An 18940-nucleotide genomic window follows, 5' to 3' on the forward strand; every position below is an offset into this window, starting at 1 on the left:
TCACTTTTATCTGAAGTATGGAATTCATAACTAGTATCATTACGGGTCGTATCGGGTGGTGTTCGATCTTTGAGATTATCCCACCATTCGGGGTACCCATGCAATTTAAAACAAGTCTCACGAGTATGCCTTGGATCACCACACTATGCGCAATCTCGTCCATGAGTCAAGGTCGTTAGTTGGGAAGTCATAATATGTGTAGCGGAAGATGCATAGGATACGAGTTTAGTAGGAATCCGGATCGGGATCTGAGCCTGAGTAGGGGTCATAGTCGAAGTCGGGATCTAGGTCTGAATCATAGACAAATTCGAGGTCGGGATCGTCATCGTTGTCGTCGTAGTCGGGGTCGGGGTCATCAAAATTGGATCCTGATTCAGGATCTGGTTCGAGGTCATCAAAATAGGATCCTGATTCAGGATCATGTTTGGGCTCGAAGTCTGCATCTATAGGAGCTAAGCCACGTGGGCACTCAACTCAGCTATGGTTGGTTGAAAATGAGAGAAGGAGTCAGTGGTGCTACCTCTATGAGGGTTGAAAAAATCATCAACCCCCATAGCAGCAGCGGGGGTTGGGAACTAGAGTCAGTGATTCCAGGATCGCCGCTCTGATACTATGCTAAAATATGAGAACTATGAGAGAATATTTGTTTGCGGGAATTTTATGTGTATTCTTCTCCTTCTAAGATGTCTTATTTATAATATAACGGAACTTTAATGGGCAAGTAAATAATAAATTCCTACTTCTATTTATAGTAGGAAATCAGGAAATAAAGTACATTAAATATAATTATAATGGGAATCTTTGATGTGTAAAGAAAAAATGTCAATGGTCCACAAGTCATACCAACATATTCCAGCTGGTCTTAAGCCCCTAATCCTAGAGATTGCAGCAGCCTCCCAAAGTCAAGCCAACTTCATTAATGCAGCCAACATACAACTAGCTAACAAGCCCACCAATCCTATAAATAAATAATCTCTCCATTTGTACGAGTGACCACAAAAAAGATCAAAAACATGACTTCCACGATAGTACCTCATAATAAGCCTCATGCTGTTTGTGTTCCAGTCCCAGTTCAGAGCCATATAAAAGCCATGCTCAAGTTGGGAAAGCTCCTTCACAACAGAGGCTTCCACATAACCTTTGTCCACACAGAGTTCAATCACAAGCGCTTTCTTAAGTCTCAAGGCCCCAACTCTCTTGATGGCTTGCCTGATTTTCGGTTTGAAACCATCCCCGATGGCCTTCCGGACTCAGATGAAGATGCAACGCAAGATGTCACTTTGCTTGTTGAGGCAGTTGTAAAAGATGGTTTCTTGGCTCCGTTTCGTAACCTCCTCATTAAACTCAAGGATGCAGCAACTTCCAATAATAATCCTCCGGTGCAGTGGCGGAGGTATATGAGGGCCTGAAGGGGCCTGGGCCCCTCCAAAAGTTTCATAATATTTAATTTGTGGTATTCTGTTCCTACAGATTTTAGAAAGTAAATATGATAATTTTGCTTGTGGCCCCCTCAAGATGTGTTTCTCTTTCCAATTAAATATATATAATAATAACCACTTGCCACTTGACTGAAGGTTGTGAATGTTTATATCCTCACGCCAGTTTTGGTTTTTTAAAAAGTAGAATCTCATGTCCATCAATATATTAATAAAAAAAAATAAAACAGCCAATCAAATAAAGTTTCAAAAAATTTCCTTTATCAAATAGGAAATAGACTTTTACCCAAATAAAAAAGGATTGGGATTTTAATTTTTGTTCCTATATAAAGCAACATGAACTTAGTTCGAAGCAGCCACACACAACAAAAGAAAATAATTGAATTTGGTTGTTTGCTCTCCAACCTCCTACTTCAGAATTTCTAATTCCAGGTTAGATAACTTTACATAGTCATATATTTTTTTTCCTTTGTTTATTTACTTTTTATGAGAATATATTTGTATATGTTCTATGCATAGAATATGATTTTATTTTTTTAGTTTTGTTTGTGGTATAATTTATCATGTCCTTAATAAAATTTGTAATTGGTTTGTAGATGAAGAAACAACCTAAAATTGATGGATTTTTCAAAAGAAAACATATTGAAGTTACCTCATGTGTACCTGATTATAATATTGAGACAATAGCATATGAAAATCGTTCTGGATCTCCAAGAATTGAGACTACTGATAATGAAGTTGATATTAGTACTTTAGAGCGCGACCCAGGGCTACGTCCGCAAATATGGAATTATCCTGTTAATCAACGTGACGAAATTCGACGAGTTTATATTAACGTCGGTCCATACCAACCTATACTTTCCAAGTATCCAAAATCTGGATCAGTAACTCATCAGCGTAGCTTTCAAAGTTCATGGTTCAAATTATTTCCTTCGTGGTTAAAATATTCACCTGTGAAAGATGCAGCTTTTTGTCTACCGTGCTATCTTTTTAACAAACCATCTGGACATTCTGGAAAAAATGCTTTCACTCTTGAGGGATTTCAAAGTTGGAAGAAAGTTAGAGATGGAAAAAATTGTTCTTTTCTAAATCACGAGGGGAAAGATCCTAACTCCCCCCATAAGATTGCTGAAATATCATGTTTGGATTTGATGAATCAATCCCAGCATATACAGAAAGTCGTTGAGAATTATTCTTCCCAACAAATTGCAGACAATCGACTACGACTTAAGGCAACAATTGAAGCAGTCAGGTGGCTTGCATTCCAAGGATGTGCTTTTAGAGGCCATGATGAAAAAAAGAATTCAATCAATCGTGGAAATTTTCTTCAAATGTTAGAAATATTGGCTGCATATAATGAAAAAGTTGCTGGAGTTATCTTAGATAAAGCTCCCAAAAATGCCTCTTACACATCACCACAGATCCAAAAAGAAATTTTACATGTTTTTTCAACTAAGGTGAAGAAAGCAATCTGTGAAGAAATTGGGGAATCAAAGTTTTGTATAATTGTTGATGAAGCACGTGATGAATCCAAGAGAGAGCAAATGGCTATAGTGTTGCGATTTGTTGACAAAGAAGGTCTTATTCAGGAGCGCTTTTTTGGGCTTGTTCATGTGTCAGACACTGAGGCATTAACTCTGAAAAAAGGTATATACTCTATATTGTCTCATAATTCACTAAATATTCAAAATATTAGAGGACAAGGATATGATGGTGCAAGTAACATGCGAGATGAATGGAATGGGTTACAAGCTTTGATTTTGAATGATTGCCCATATGCTTACTATGTTCATTGTTTAGCACATCGATTACAATTGGCATTAATTGCATCATCAAGAGAAGTTATTCATGTTCACCACTTTTTCACTAAATTGACTTCTATTGTCAATATTGTTGGTGCTTCATGCAAGCGTAATGATGAACTGAAAAATGCTCAAGCTGCTGAAATTGAGCACATGATTGCAATTGATGAGCTCGAGACTGGGAAAGGAATGAACCAAATTGGCACCTTACAACGTGCTGGTGATACTCGTTGGGGTTCTCATTTGAAATCAATTACTAGCTTGGTAAATATGTTTAGTGCAACATGCATAGTTCTAATTAATATAATTGATAACGGAACTACTTATTCTCAACGAGGAGATGTTGATGCAGCTTATGAGGCAATGACTTCATATGAATTTATCTTTATCTTACATCTTATGAAAGAACTTATGGAGATCACTAATGATCTTTGTCAAGCTTTGCAATGTCAATCCCAAGACATCATAAATGTCATGAATCTTGTTTCTTCCACTAAAGCACTCATCCAAGAATTAAGAGATGATGGATGGGATTCTTTGCTTACCAAGGTGAATTCTTTTTGTGAAGCACGGAACATAGATATCCTAGATATGAATGCTCGTTATGTTGCAAGACGAGGTAGAGCTCGCCATCAACAAGATGATTTTACGATTAAGCATTATTATATGATAGATATTTTTTATGCTACAATAGATTCTCAACTTCAAGAATTAAATAGCAGATTTAGTGATCAAACAACAGAGCTGCTTATTATGGGGTCGGCTTTGGATCCTCGTGAAGTGAATAAATCTTTTAGGATTGATGATATTTGTCAATTGGTAGATAAGTTCTATCCACAAGACTTTGAAGATCATGAGAAGATAGGTTTGAGAAGACAACTTCAACATTTTGAGAGTGACGTCGTTAGACTTCCAGAGTTCAAAAACTTGTCAACAATTTCTGATCTATCTCAATGGATGGTAACGACTAGAAGATCAACGACATATCCACTTGTTTATAGAGTGGTTGTGCTTGTGCTTACTCTTCCTGTTTCTACAGCAACTGTAGAGCGATCATTTTCTGCTATGCGTATAGTAAAAACTAGGCTCCATAACAAGATGGAAGACGAATTTCTCACAGACTCTTTGATTATGTACATCGAAAGGGAAATTGCAGAAAAGTTTAGCGTTGACTCAATCATAGATGGTTTTCGAGATATGAAAGAACGACGAGTGTTATTTTGATACCTAATTGAATAAACAATTTTTTTTTGCCTTTAATTTTTCCAAACATTGTTAAGGTTGAGAATTTGAAATTTTTTAATGTCTTGTTTGGTTTATATATTGGCCCCCCAACACATAAATTCCTGGCTCCGCCACTGCTCCGGTGACTTGCATTGTTTCCAATGATTTGATGTCGCCATTCGCCATCAAAGCTGCTGAAGAATTTGGACTCCCTATTGCACTCTTCTTCACTATTGCTGCATGCAGCTTCATGAGATTTAAACAATTTCGCGCTTTGGTCAAAAAAGGACTTGCACCACTCAAAGGTGAGATTAATTCATATTTACACTTTCAGTTTGTCATTCTGTTCTCATAATTTATTTATTTTACGATTTCAAAACACTCACAAAAACAAGTGCAGAATGACAAAATGAAAATGAGAATAGCATCGTACCTTATATATGATCCATCGATTATGTAACTGCTTCTTTTTTTTTAAGCTAATTATTAATTGGTTGTTAATGTAGATGAGAGCTGCTTAACGAATGGATTTTTAGACAAGGTCATAGATTGGATTCCAGGAACGGAAGGTATACGTTTAAGGAATCTCCCATTCTTCTTTCGAACCACAAATCCGGACGATGTCTTGCTTAACTTGAGCATGGTGGTAACAGATGAAATTCATAAAGCTGCAGCACTTGTTCTTCTGACATTTGATGCTTTGGAAAAATATGTTCTGAGTGCACTCTCATCTATGCTTAATATTCCACCCGTTTATACCAAAAGACCCGTTGAAGAACTCATGTTGGGTACAGTCTATGGAAAGAAGAAACTGAATGCCTCCAATGGCTGAACTCATGTTGTTTATTTTAAATCTCTAATAAAAATCACAATACGTTTAGTGTCGGAACAAATGATAGTTACAAATTAAATTAAAAGTGATGCTAAAGACAATCGCTTACGTAAGCAGTTGCATCACATCTTTTAAACTAATATATAACTTTTTAACATTTAGTAATTGGTACATACTGATATGAGATGTGCAGTCGTCTATTCACCCGTTAAATTTTTGGCTGGCAGTGCGGTTAAACATTATGGCCAAAACAGAATGATATGGGTGCTGATTTTTTCAATTTCCTTTTGTCCACTTCCATTCATTTATATTTTTAATATTTTTTTTATGATAACATACAATTTTCAATAAGTGAGTATAAATGAACAAAAAAAAAAGTAAGAATATGTTGTAAATGCATGAGTTGGTGGATGACCACCATACCTCTTAATATTCCACCGTTGGATTTTATGTAACCTATGTACTAAGTATTTGTAATTAGTACTTGTAACCTATAGGTATATTGTAAATGATGGTATTCAATCTCCTATCTTGTAAGCCTATAAATAGGTGGTTCTACCAAAGATTAAGAGAAGAATAAACATGGTGAAACTTTGTCTTTAGCATATCACTTCTCTCTACATTTTCTCCCTCTAGTTTTATAACACGTTATCAGCACGACATTGCTCTTGGTATGTTTTCTTTCTCTGAATTTTCTTTCTTCTTATATGAGCTAAAGTCATCACATGGTATAGAGTTTCTTTGTACTCACCATCAGACTTCATCATGCTTGTTTAAGAAAAAAAAATTCTTATTCTTATTACACATGAATATAATGCCATGTTTTTGTTTTTATTTGTTTGTTTATTTAATTTTAAGTATGATCTTAGTTATTATGATGAGTTTGAATTATACAAAAGATCAGGGGCCCGAAGTTCCGTGATCCTCATCATATAACTAGATTAGGATATAGAGTCCTGTTGATTGAATCAGAACCTGAAGTTCTTTGATTCCAAATAATTGAGGGCGTGAAGTTCCGCGAATTTAAAGAGCACATAAGGACATAAAACTCCTCGATTTTGTATTAATCAAAATCAGAATTCCATGAGGCCTACATATGTCAAGAACTTGAACCAGAAGTTTCGAGTGCATATACATCGATTTGAGTATGAAGTTCAAAGCACAACTATTAATTCAATTTATTTAGATCTACGTATTCGTACCTGAAGTTTCGAATATATATTGATATGAACCTGAAGTTCATAGTTTTTCATGGATCTTAATACTATATATGAACTTGAAGTTCATTACTTATTTGTGCCTATATGAACCTGAATTGGTTGGAAATCCAATTCTTAAACTTGTAGTTTTATCTACATATTGAATCCACATTAATATTGGATTATCTTGGAATTTCATAATCTTTAATTGATTTATTTTATTCCTTGTTTATACCACTTTACTTATTTTATTATATTATATTTTATTTATGTTAGGTTATTAATTAATTTCATTTTACAATGGTAATGTTTTGTATTACCGCCCCAATATTGATAGCCAGAGGCGTCTATTGGAGAAACTTCCTACGTTCTTTTGTGGGTAGGAAGTTTATGATGTTATGAACCAAAAGTTCTTGAGGCCCCAATATTACACAACTATTATAGTTGAAGATTATGATGTCATGAACTAGAAGTTCATTGACCGAATAACTTTTATGTTGTGACATGACTATCTTGGCAATCCATGTCCCACAATGATGCATAAGATTTTTATAAATTTGTAAGGACATAGTTTAAAGACTCAAATTATTGTCTTGTCCAACAATATCATTACAAAGAACGCTCACAAATAAAAGCTGTCATAAGATCATCTCAGTCAAAAATTGACTTTGAGCCATCTTTCCTGAAATAATTCAAGGGGATATTTGTGAGCCTATACAACATCTAATTATGGATCACTTCACCAGTTTTACTGAATGTGCCTACTAAAATGGTCACATATTTGATAACGACTGTGAGTTTATTTTCCTACATTTTGAGACAATTTTCCCGCCGTTAGGGGGAGAAATGACAATTCCTAAAGAACGTCGTGAAATAGTGTTGAATCAATCCGCTTTTGTCTCATCAAGATAATGCATATATAAGTTGTACATATGCTAACATGGATTGATATTCTCGTATCACAATCCATTAACATGGTGACTATATATATAATGCATGCCTGAAGCATGTCAGAAATATAGGTTCTAAAAACTTAACTCCCTAGAAGTGGAGATTATTTGAAAAATTCAAGCCCTATAAAAAAATAACGCTCTATAGGAGGTTATGATCCACATATTCTAAATAATTCATTGTAAAAGAGGCGTTTGTCCCATAAGTGACAACATAAGCCCCTGAAGAGGCATTGGTACCCCAAAGCAATGAGATGATTATAAATTATGCATGTGCATGCACATAAGAATTGTGGGATCACAAATTGATGATACATTTGGTTTATTAGTAGCTACTACAATCATCAATGGCTATGATTATATTAAATCACGTTTCATGAATGTCGACAAGTTAAGTGATTGGCCAAAAATGGAAATAGGCAATTCCATTTATCACTAAATAAGAAGAGTTGGATATTGAACCTATAACTCAAACACCAAATTACAAATGTTCAGTATGAAGGTTACGAATTGGTGTTTGTGAAGTGAAATAAGATCACTAATATGACATAAGGTTTCCTGGGAGAGACATGTGGTTTTAGTCTCCAATCTCATCGTAAATGCATCCACATTTCTATAAGTGCGGTTGTTACTTTAACGCAAAACTTATAGTATGTGTTAAATGCATATTTATTAAGACTATATGGTACATGGAAATCCTCAAAGCTCATGAAATATTTGAGATATATCGGATGAAGCAACCTCTTGAAAGATATAAAGTACCACAATATTCTTAATTAAGAGTTAACACTAAGAGTTTGAGTATTTTGAATTCAAATTTGATATTGTTGTAACAGATTCTAACTACTAAATTAGTTGTTGATACTCCTAAAGATTTCAATCATTTGAAAAGTGAAAAGCAGGTTGAATAGTGTGATAGATGATCATGTATGAAGACAATATTGCTTGTATTGCTCAAATCAGAGAAGGAGAGATATTAATCAGGGGGAGATATCAATCAGGGGGAGCATCCCAATTCTACTACATTCAAGGCAGATGCGCGTTGTACTCTTTTTCCCTTCGACTAGGTTTTTGTCCCACTGGATTTTTCCTAGCAAGGTTTTAACGAGGCAATATAAGCTCATCCAACACCATATCAATGATTCAGAAGAAAGTTTCACTCTTTTTCCCTTCGCTTTGGTTTTGTCCCACTGGGTTTTCCAAGCAAGGTTTTTAATGAGGAAACAATGTCATTGTATGGTGGACATCCAAGGGGGAGTGTTGTAAATGCATGAGTTGGTGGATGACCACCATACCTCTTAATATTCCACCGTTGGATTTTATGTAACCTATGTACTAAGTATTTGTAATTAGTACTTGTAACCTATAGGTATATTGTAAATGATGGTATTCAATCTCCTATCTTGTAAGCCTATAAATAGGTGGTTCTACCAAAGATTTAGAAAAGAATAAACATGGTGAAACTTTGTCTTTAGCATATCACTTCTCTCTACATTTTCTCCCTCTAGTTTTATAACAGAATATACAATTTTCAACAAAATGAATGTAATGGAGAAAAGATGAGTAGAAAAATCAACTCCCTTAATTTATGGTATGTATCAATTATTCAATTGTTGGACATCATCTAACATGTTGTTGTAAATAGAAGATTAATTCCCTTTTATAAATAATATCTAGATTGTGATAGAAAACAAGGAAGTTACTCAGGATGAAGACAATATCCTATTTAAAGAGAAATAATGTTACAAGGGACTTTTGTTTTGTTTTTAGCACACGATACGAATCTAATAAAGTGGTCACAAAGGAAGAGAAGTGCACGAATAAATGCTCTAAACTATATGAGTTAGAGCATTTATAATTATACTCCTTATTTTTTAATTAAAATTTAGTTAAAAACACTGAAAACCTATTTTAGGAGCATTCATAATCATGCTCCTCATTCATAATAATCTCACCCATTTCACTGGGAATACATTTGTATGCTCTCACCCATTCTAGGCATAGCCAGACTACATGCATCACCGGTCTACACACTCCATTTAGTTGTTTGACTGGTAAGACTTTTCTTCTTCCTTTTTTTTCTTTTATAAGTTTAACATTATCCTACATTTTCTTACCTTGACCCATACCCGAATATGCGTACTCCGCAAGTATAAAGGGAAAAGTCAAGCGAATAATAAAAATAATAATACAACATGTATTCAATTTGATCTTGGCCACTCCATCACTTCAAGAGAGACAACATAAGCAACAAACACATACACATACATAATCTGCATTTGCTCTTAATTAGTGCAAAACACAAACACAAACATATAATCTAAGCCAGATGGGTTCCAAGGCAGCAGCTAATAAACCTCATGTTGTTTGTGTTCCAGCTCCAGCTCAAAGTCATATCAAGGCAAACCTCAAATTTGCAAAGCTCCTCCACCATAGAGGTGTTCATGTAACCTTTGTCAACACAGAGTTCAACCACAACCGCTTTCTTAAATCTCTTGGACCCAACTCCCTTGACGGGTTGCCCGATTTTCGATTCGAAACTATTCCTGATGGCCTTCCAGCTGGTTCAGATCAAGATGCAACCCAAGATGTCTATTTGGTTGCTGATTCCATCCGCAACAAACTCTTGGCCCCATTTCGAGACCTCCTTATGAAACTCGATGACAGATCAACTTCCAACAGTGATATCAATCCTCCAGTGACTTGCATTGTTTCAGATGGTTTCATGCCATTCACAACCACAGCTGCAGAAGAAATTGGAGTTCCTGTAGTGCTTTTGTTCACTATTGCTGCATGCAGCTTCATGGGCTGTAAGCAATTCCCTGCTTTGGTGGAAAAAGGTCTTGCGCCACTCAAAGGTGAAATAAATGATTTTTAAGGAATTATTTGTATGATATTATTGATTAACAAATGTTAAATCTTACTTTGGGTGTTAATGTAGATGAGAGCTGTTTGACAAATGGCTTCTTGGACAAGGTAATAGATTGGATTCCAGGAATGAAAGGTATTCGTTTGAGGGATCTACCGACGAATTTTCGAACTACAGATCCCAATGACATCTTGTTTAACTTCGCCTTGGAATCAATTGAAAGAGTTCATAAAGCTTCAGCAGTTGTGCTTCATACTTTTGACGCATTGGAGCCAGATGTTTTGAATGCTATGTCATCTATGCTTCCACTTGTTTATGCCATTGGGCCTGACCAATTACTTCTCAATCAATTACCAGAAGACCCTTTGAAGCATATTGGATACAGTTTATGGAAAGAAGAAACTGAATGCCTTGAATGGCTAAAATCCAAGGCACTAAATTCAGTTGTATATGTGAATTTTGGCAGCATAGCAGTCCTGACACCACAACAACTTGTTGAGTTTGGATGGGGACTGGCAAATAGTAAGCTTCCTTTCTTTTGGGTGATTAGGCCTGATTTGGTTGTTGGTGAATCAGCAATTTTGCCACCTGAGTTTGTAGCTGAAACAAAGGAAAGAGGTCTAATAGCAAGTTGGTGCCCACAAGAGCAAGTCCTTAACGACCCATCAGTCGGAGGGTTTTTGACACACAGCGGTTGGAATTCAACCATTGAGAGTTTGTGTGCAGGAGTGCCTATGCTTTGTTGGCCATTCTTTGCAGACCAACAAACAAACTGTTACTATGCTTGCAATGAATGGGGAATTGGCTTGGAGATCAACAATGATGTCAAGAGAGACCAAGTAGAGAAGCTTGTTAAAGAGTTAATGGAAGGAGAGAAGGGTAAGAAAATGAAAAATAAGGTCATGGAGTGGAAGAAACTAGCAGAAGAAGCCACCAGTCCACATGGTTCTTCATCCACAAACTTAGACAATTTAGTGAATCAAGTGATCTTAAGAAAAACCTAGATTATTTTCATTAAAGTTTTGATCCTGCGTACCATTAGGCCTCTCTTCTCTCTCTAGTCTGAAGAGAGAAAAACCCTAGGAACCTGCAGCAGCCGCCGGCCCCCTCTATTTCCTATCGTCCCCTCATCCCCTCCCCTACTCCTTTCCCAGCTCTTCCCCTTTTCTCTCCTCTTTTCTTCTCCCCATCTTTCTCCCCTCTCCTCCCTCCCTTATACCCGTCCCCTCTGCTTCTCACCCGCCCTTCCTCCTTGTCCCTCCTTTCCTTTTGCTCCTTCCCTTCCTCGCAGTTTTAGGCTGGGATTGTGTGACTGGCTCTTTTGGTTTTTTGGTTTTCTTTTTTGCAGATTCGGAGTTGTCAATTTTCGAGTTGCTTTGCTTTGCAGAGCTTTTGTCGACTTTGATTGCTGCTTTTGATTTCGTGTTTTTTGTTTGCAGTTTCGGTGTTGATTTTAGTGCTTGTTGCCGTGTCTATTTGTATTTTATTTTAGTTGTGAGAGTTAAAAGTTGTAAGGGGTTGTAATTGCACTTGTAGTTTGGGCGTCTAGGTCGTTTGGCTGTAGGGCGGCTTGTGTTCTATGCCTGATTTATCTAGGCTCTTGGTTTCTTTACCGCATTTCCTCTGGCTATGTGTGGCTATGAGGGGAGATACAATGTTGATGTCGGTGTATTTCTTCCCATGTGGATTAACCTTTGGTGGGTTACTCTGCTTCCACATTTGTATTAACCTTATATGGGTATATGTTTTTATACTCGCTTTTACAACTAACAACATTTGTGCTTGATTTATAAATGGAATGCATCGCTTCCTCTTAAAAAGAAAAACCTAGATTTTGTTATCCTGTGTACACCTTTCCCTTGTTGTTTCTTTAGCAAGATCAAATCTCGTATATGTATCGTGGTTGGAAGATTTAATACATCTCAATTTAAATAATACTTGGATCTAATAGACCTCGTGTGAAAGGCCAGTTTGGCATTGCTGTGCTGGAAAAATAATTGTTGTTGGATTTGCTGTGAGAGAAATTAGCTGTAAGAGAAAGCAGTTTGGCGTTTGGTAAAATTTTTGTTAAAAGTATTGTTGATATTGATTTCCGCATAATCAAAAAATGATTGCCGCATAATCATTAATCCCTGCGCCTTTTTGAAACTGATTCCTGTATAATCAGAAAATTAAAACACCTCATTAGTTGCTTTCCCTTATAGCTTTCTCTCACAGCAATTTTTAACAATAAGTGATTTTCTCACAGCTTACCAAACGGGTTGAACTTCCCAAATTTTTTTTAAAATCACTTATCAACCCCAAATAAGCAATGCCAAACAAGCACTTAGTCTATCAATACGCACACAAAACAAAAAAACAAAAAAAACAAAAAATATCCACATAAAAATGCATGGCACATGTTCATATTTTTTATCCATCAATACGATTCCACCTACTCAAAACAAAAACCATAGAAAAAGAAAAGGCACCAAAAACCAACAATATATAGGCACGCCAAGTAACATCTGCATATTAACTCACAAGATCAGAGATAGGCATGTTTCTATAGACGTAGCTGATCAGAAGCCTCATGCTTTATGTATCCCATTACCATATCAAGGCCACATAAGGCCACTCCTCAAGTTTGCAAAGCTCCTACACCATCGTGGTTTCCGAATCACCTTTGTCAATATCACATACAACCACATACGCTTTCTTAAATCTTTAGGCCACGACACCCTTGACGGCTTGACAGACTCATTTTGAAACCATCCCAGATGGTCTCCCTCCTTTAGATTCTGATTCAACTCAAGACATCTATGCTATTTGTGACTCCATTAATCATAATTTCTTGGGTCCATTTCGTGCCCTCCTCGCAAAGCTCAATGATGCTGCTCTCAAAATAATTAGGGTTTAAACTGATATGTTTATTCTTCTCTTAAGGAGGAATATATATACTACATACAGAGTGAGTACAAATAGGAAATATGTACAAAATCTCCTAATTCTACTCAAATTAGATAATTACAATCAAATATAAATTCTATTCCTAATAGGAACGTTGACTCACGCCAACACTCCCCCTCAAGTTGGGGCATAGATATTGGTAATGTCCAACTTGTCAAGTGAGTCTTCAAATCAGCACTTTGACACGACATGAGTCAACATATCTGCAAGCTGCTCCGAAGAAGGCACAAAAGGAATAGAAATTAACTTATGCTCCAGCTTCTCCTTAATGAAATACCGATCAACTTCTACATGCTTAGTTAGATCATGGTGCACATGATTGTTAGCAATTTCATATGCAGACTGACTATCACCGTAGAGCTTTGTAGCAGCATTTGGTCTATCCCAATTTCAGCAAGTAACCACCTCAACCACAGTATTTCACAAACCCCTTGGGCAATCCCTCTGTACTCAGACTCTGCAGAGGACTGAGTCATAACGTTTTGCTTCTTGCTACGCCCCGTAACTAGGTTACCACCAACAAATGTGAAGTAACCTGATGTATAACGTCTATTTGTAATATTCCCTGCATAATCTGCCTCAGTGTAACCTTCTAAATCCAAGTGGCCATTTTTCTTAAATAATAAACCTCTCCCAGGAGTAGACTTTAAGTAACTCAGAATACGTATTACAGCAACCATATGATCCTCGCTAGGTGACTGCATAAATTGGCTAGCCAATACTACTCCCCCTTGTACATCTAGCCAGTTATGTCCTTCACTACTAGTCTGTCCCTGAAGGACATGCTCAGGTGTATTAGAGAAGAACATTTCATCCTCAATAAAGGTAACATCCATAGAGACATATAGATGTCTGGTTGCAAGACGATAGAATCGGTAGCCTTTCTAATGAGAAGAGAAACCCAGAAAAACACAGCAGAGATCACAGAGGTCTAGTTTACTCCTCTGATTCTGATGGAAGTGAACATAGATGACATAACCAAACACCTTTGGAGACAGAATCAACATAGAAGGGGCAAGGATATGATGGGTTAGTACCTGCATAGGAGTTCAGAAATCCAAAACTCGTGAAGGTAGACGATTCAAGAGATGGACTGTATAAGTAACAGCATCCATCCAGAACCGCTTTAGAACTGATGCACCAAGCAGCAGAGCATGGGTTGCAGCAAGGATCTACCCATTTTTACATTCAACAACTTCATTCTGCTGTGGTGTTTGAGGGCAAGTAGTCTCATTAAGTACATTCTTAGTGTGAAAAATATGGGATAACGCCGAATTAACAAATTCTCCACCATTATCAGATTGAAAAACTTTGATAGGGAGCATAAATTGAGTTTGAATCATCTTATAGAAACGCTGAAAAATTTCAACCACATCACTTTTATTTTTCATTTCATATAACCACATCATATGAGTGCAATCATCCACAAATAACATAAACCAGCAAACTCCCAAGGCTGTAGAAACAGGGGAAGGTCCCCAAATATCATAATGAACTAAATCAAATGGCATAAGCCGTTTATTGCAACTTTGAGGGTAGGATATTCGACGCCTCTTAGCTAAAATACAAGTCTAACATTGGAAAACAGACTCGTTGACACAACTAAATAATGCAGGAAACAAATGCCGTAACAATCCAAAGGAGGCATGAACAAATCGGCAACGTAGCAACCAAATCCGGCGATGCTGAGAAGTTTCGGCGCTACCAGCACAAAGAACCTGACTAGTTGCCACATCATCCACATAATAAAGCCCTCCCCCCTCCCCCTCCCCCCATTTTAGTACTACGACCAAAGATCTCCTGAGTCTGGATATCTTGTAGTAAGACAAAAGATAGATACATTAGTACAACACAGTTTAACTACTGAGTAACTTGCAGCATAGATAATAAATTACTAGACAAAAATGAAACTAGTAAGACTTTGTCCAATGGTAAAGCAAGTGTCAAGAGTATAGAACCAGCCCTTATGACAGGAGCAGCAGCATTATTAGCAGTCAGAATATGATCACGATGAGGCGGAAGAGTAGTAGAGAATAAAGCAGCATTATGCGTCATATGGTCAGTAGCTCCTAAATCAATAATCCAACCCGTATCGCGTGCATCACGAGCATGGAAAGCCTTGCCAAAGTTACTTGGAGGCGGAGGTGTTGGAGTGCTTGAGACCGCGGTCAAGGTCGGAGGAAGAGTAGCAGTAAGGTAGCTATGCCTAGTGGTAATGTCAGCCACAGAAGTGGGGGTAACAGCCACATGAGCTTTGTTGTCTAGTTGTTCCTTTTGTAAACACCTCCGCTTCTTCTCCCAATATGGTACCCCATGCAATGCCAGCAGGTAGTATGTCTCTTTTAACCACAGTGATCACACTTAAGTTTATCTTTTTCTGCAGAAGTCAGGCAAAGAGGTGGAACAGCATAAGAGCCAAACCCTGTATGCCTAGAAACCAGACCAGTTTTTTGGAAGCAAACACAACAGCAGGTTCCCAAATCTTGGTGCCTGATCTAAGCATAGTAATCTGGCGTTGAGCCTCTCGACAGACCATAAAAAATACATTGTCGATACTTGGAACTTTATCACTTCATAGAATGTCATTGCGGACCTTGTCATAAGTATCGTCAAGGCCAACCAAAAAATCATACACACGATCTGCCATAATAGCAGCCTGAAAAGTCTTCATATCATCAGCACACTTTATCTGAAAAAGACGTCTCTTGTCCAATTCAAGCCAGATTGCCTGAAGTTCGACAAAATATGTAAACACACGACTACCCTCTTGCTTGAGACGGGTAGCCTGGCACTACAGTTCATAGAGCTGGGATATGTAAGAGCCATCATAAAACATTTGATTATCAGCATCCCAAATTTTCTTAGCAGTAGGTAAAGTATGAAACATATTCAACAAATCGGGTTCCATAGTTTGCAACATCCAACTTTTCACAATAACATCAGCAATTTTCCATTTCCCAACTTTTGGGTCTTGGGAATCAAAGGCATCAGTGTCGCCAGTCAAGTAACCCAATTTGCCTTGTGTAGTAGCATGAAGTTCGATCATCGAAGCCCATATCTCATAGTTGGATCCATTCAATTTGAATCTCATAGGTAGATTGGTGGACGATTCGATGTGAACCGTCATAATAGGAGTAGAAGAAGAAGATTCAGTGACATCTGGCGTGGTGACAGATGGCAGCAGTAGTAGAAGATTAGGTGGCAACAACAACAGTAAGAGATATGAGACGGCACAGGCTTAGGTGTATAGGCGGCACATGTTTAGGTGTATATGCTAGATGCAGCAAAAAATAGGTATTTTTTAGGATTAGGGTTTTGACGTTGTAGAGACGGATCGGAACCCGCTCTAATACCAACTCAAAATAATTAGGATTTAAACTGATATGTTTATTCTTCTCTCAAGAAGGAATATATATACTACATACAGAGTGGGTACAAATAGGAAATACGTACAAAATCTCTTAATTTTACTCAAATTAGATCATTACAATAAAATATAAATTCTATTCCTAATAGGAACGTTGACTCACGCCAACAGCTGCAACTTCCAACAATACCCCTCCTGTGACCAGCATTGTCTTAGATGGTTTCATGAGCTTCTCAATCAGAGCTGCTGAAGAACTTGGACTTCCTATTGTGTTGTTCTTTCCTACTGCTTCTTGTGGCTTCAAACATTACCTCGCTCTCGTAGAAAAAGGATTTACACCACTAAAAGGTAAAGGGATGAGCCAGAAATTAATTTGTTATGTTATGTTTTTTATTAACTAGTAACATTCTATTTTTTATCTTAACTATAGTAACATTAATCTGTTTTCAATGTTGCAGGTAAGAGTTATGTATCAAATGGTGTTAGAGAACAATCAGTATAAAACCAAATAACAGAATAATAACAATTCGAAATATGCTTCAAATCAATACAACAGTAAAATAAATTATAGAGTACTGATTTGGATTCATGATAGAGTCCTGCAGAGTTGCAGATTAAATCAACAGAGCCCAAGGCCCAAGGCCCATCTTTTGACAATTATATATATATATATATGATGAGGCCTAACTTTGCCTCCACTAGGCCCATACCCTATTTAGTATTTCTAAAGTGTTCGCGATTATAAACCATGAAAGGAAACAACTCCCTTCCAATGTGGGACTAAATGCAAGTGTATTTTTCCTATACAAACTGTAACAAATGGCTACTTAGACACTGTCATAGATTGGACACCGTACCGAGAATGAAAGATATCCGCCTAAGGGATCTTCCAACGTTTCTTCGAACTACAAATCCAAAAGATAGTGTCTTTATCTTAACAAGGGAAGCAACTAAAAGAGCACATAAAGCCTTTACAGTTGTTAGTCATACTTTTGATGCATTGGAGCAAGAGATTTTGGATGCTCTCTCATCTGTGCTTCCACATCTCTATGCCATTGGCCCTCTCCAATTACTTGTCAATCAGATACCAGAAGACCTTTTGAAGCCAATGGGATAAAGCCTATGGAAAGAAGAAACTGAGTGCCTTCCCTGGCTAGACTCAAAGGCACCAAACTCAGTTGTTTATGTGAACTTTGGCAGCGTGGGTGGTCATGACACCACAACAGCTTGTTGAGTTTGGTTGGGGACTTGCAAATAGTAAGCATCACTTCTTCTGGGTAATTAGGCCTGATTTGGTTGTTGGTGAAACCACGATTTTGCAGCTGAAACCAAAGAAAAGGGTCTAATAGCAGGTTGGAGCCCTCAAGAAGTGCTTAACCATCCATGGGTTAAAGGGTTTTTGACACCCAACGGATGGAATTCAACTATTGAGAGCGTGGCAGCTGGAATGCCTATGTTCTCCTGGCCATTCTTTGCTGAGCAGCAAACAAATTGTTGGTATACTTGCAATGGAATGGAGACTGGGATGGAGATTGATAACAATATGAAGAAAGATAAAGTGAAGAAGCTTGTTAGAGAGTTGATGGAGGGGGAGAAGGGTGAGAAAATGAAGAATAAGGCTAAAGAGTGGAAGACATTGGCAGGGGAGGCCACTGGTTCACAAGGTTCTTCATTCAAAAACTTGGACAATGTGGTGAACCATGTGCTTCTAAGGAAAAGCTAACCTCAGCTAAGCTAGATGTGTACTCTTTTTCTTTCATTCAAATGTAAGGTGCGTGCCCAATCTCCACTTATGGCTGAAGTTTTGGCCCTGAAACATGGTCTTTTGAGAGCTAAAGAGTTGAATTTGGTTAATGTTGTGGTGGAATCTGATTCTCAAGTGGCTATTAATTCTGTTCTAAGGGATGTTTCTTCCTCTAATTGGGAGTTGTTTCCTATCCTTAAGGATATTAGGTTTCTTAAAGCCTCTTTCACAAATCTGAATTGGGCATGGGTACCCCGTGAAGCGAACCAGTCTGCGGATGCCGTTGCCTTGCTTGCCAGGAAGGGGATGTGCTTGGAGTCGTGGCTTGTGCGACCTCCATCCTCTCTAGTTCATATTTTATCTCGAGATGGTCTTCCTTGCCCTCCGCCTGGTGCTTAATCTTTTGTTGTGTGGTTTTTCGTTTGTTTTGTTCTTTTGGCTTGTTTTTAGTTCTTTAGTTTGGTGTGTTTGTTCTGTTTGTTTGGTTGGGTTTGGCTCCCCTTTGGGCCTTTGCCGGTTGGCTTTTATGATATCTTTGTTGACCAAAACAAAAAAAAGTCTTAAATAC

At 37.4% G+C, this 18940-nt stretch overlaps 3 protein-coding genes and 1 pseudogene across 3 annotated transcripts; all 4 read left to right on the plus strand.

The window, feature by feature from the left end:
* On the plus strand, positions 1092-4462 carry LOC18784302 (zinc finger MYM-type protein 1). The gene is made up of 2 exons (XM_007216905.2): positions 1092-1379; positions 2033-4462. Exons 1-2 carry the CDS (start codon positions 1092-1094, stop codon positions 4460-4462), a joined length of 2718 nt encoding a protein of 905 aa, XP_007216967.2.
* LOC109948120 (7-deoxyloganetin glucosyltransferase-like) lies at positions 4632-5294 on the plus strand. The gene is made up of 2 exons (XM_020560057.1): positions 4632-4767; positions 4969-5294. Exons 1-2 carry the CDS (start codon positions 4632-4634, stop codon positions 5292-5294), a joined length of 462 nt encoding a protein of 153 aa, XP_020415646.1.
* Positions 9698-12065, plus strand: LOC109947792 (7-deoxyloganetin glucosyltransferase-like). The gene is made up of 2 exons (XM_020558831.1): positions 9698-10301; positions 10385-12065. Exons 1-2 carry the CDS (start codon positions 9773-9775, stop codon positions 11314-11316), a joined length of 1461 nt encoding a protein of 486 aa, XP_020414420.1. The 5' UTR covers positions 9698-9772; the 3' UTR covers positions 11317-12065.
* On the plus strand, positions 12389-18920 carry LOC109948251 (annotated as a pseudogene).

Source organism: Prunus persica, chromosome G3 (assembly GCF_000346465.2).
Source record: "Prunus persica cultivar Lovell chromosome G3, Prunus_persica_NCBIv2, whole genome shotgun sequence".
In the NCBI taxonomy this organism is placed as follows: domain Eukaryota; kingdom Viridiplantae; phylum Streptophyta; class Magnoliopsida; order Rosales; family Rosaceae; genus Prunus; species Prunus persica.

Excerpts from the sequence above, each read along its gene's own strand:
- LOC109948120 (XM_020560057.1), top strand. The coding sequence starts at position 4,632 with ATGTCGCCATTCGCCATCAAAGCTGCTGAAGAATTTGGACTCCCTATT. Across the intron at positions 4,768-4,968 it reads AGGACTTGCACCACTCAAAG|ATGAGAGCTGCTTAACGAAT; the intron begins GTGAGATTAATT and ends TTGTTAATGTAG.
- LOC18784302 (XM_007216905.2), top strand. The coding sequence starts at position 1,092 with ATGCTCAAGTTGGGAAAGCTCCTTCACAACAGAGGCTTCCACATAACC. Across the intron at positions 1,380-2,032 it reads CTTCCAATAATAATCCTCCG|ATGAAGAAACAACCTAAAAT; the intron begins GTGCAGTGGCGG and ends ATTGGTTTGTAG.
- LOC109947792 (XM_020558831.1), top strand. The coding sequence starts at position 9,773 with ATGGGTTCCAAGGCAGCAGCTAATAAACCTCATGTTGTTTGTGTTCCA. Across the intron at positions 10,302-10,384 it reads AGGTCTTGCGCCACTCAAAG|ATGAGAGCTGTTTGACAAAT; the intron begins GTGAAATAAATG and ends GTGTTAATGTAG.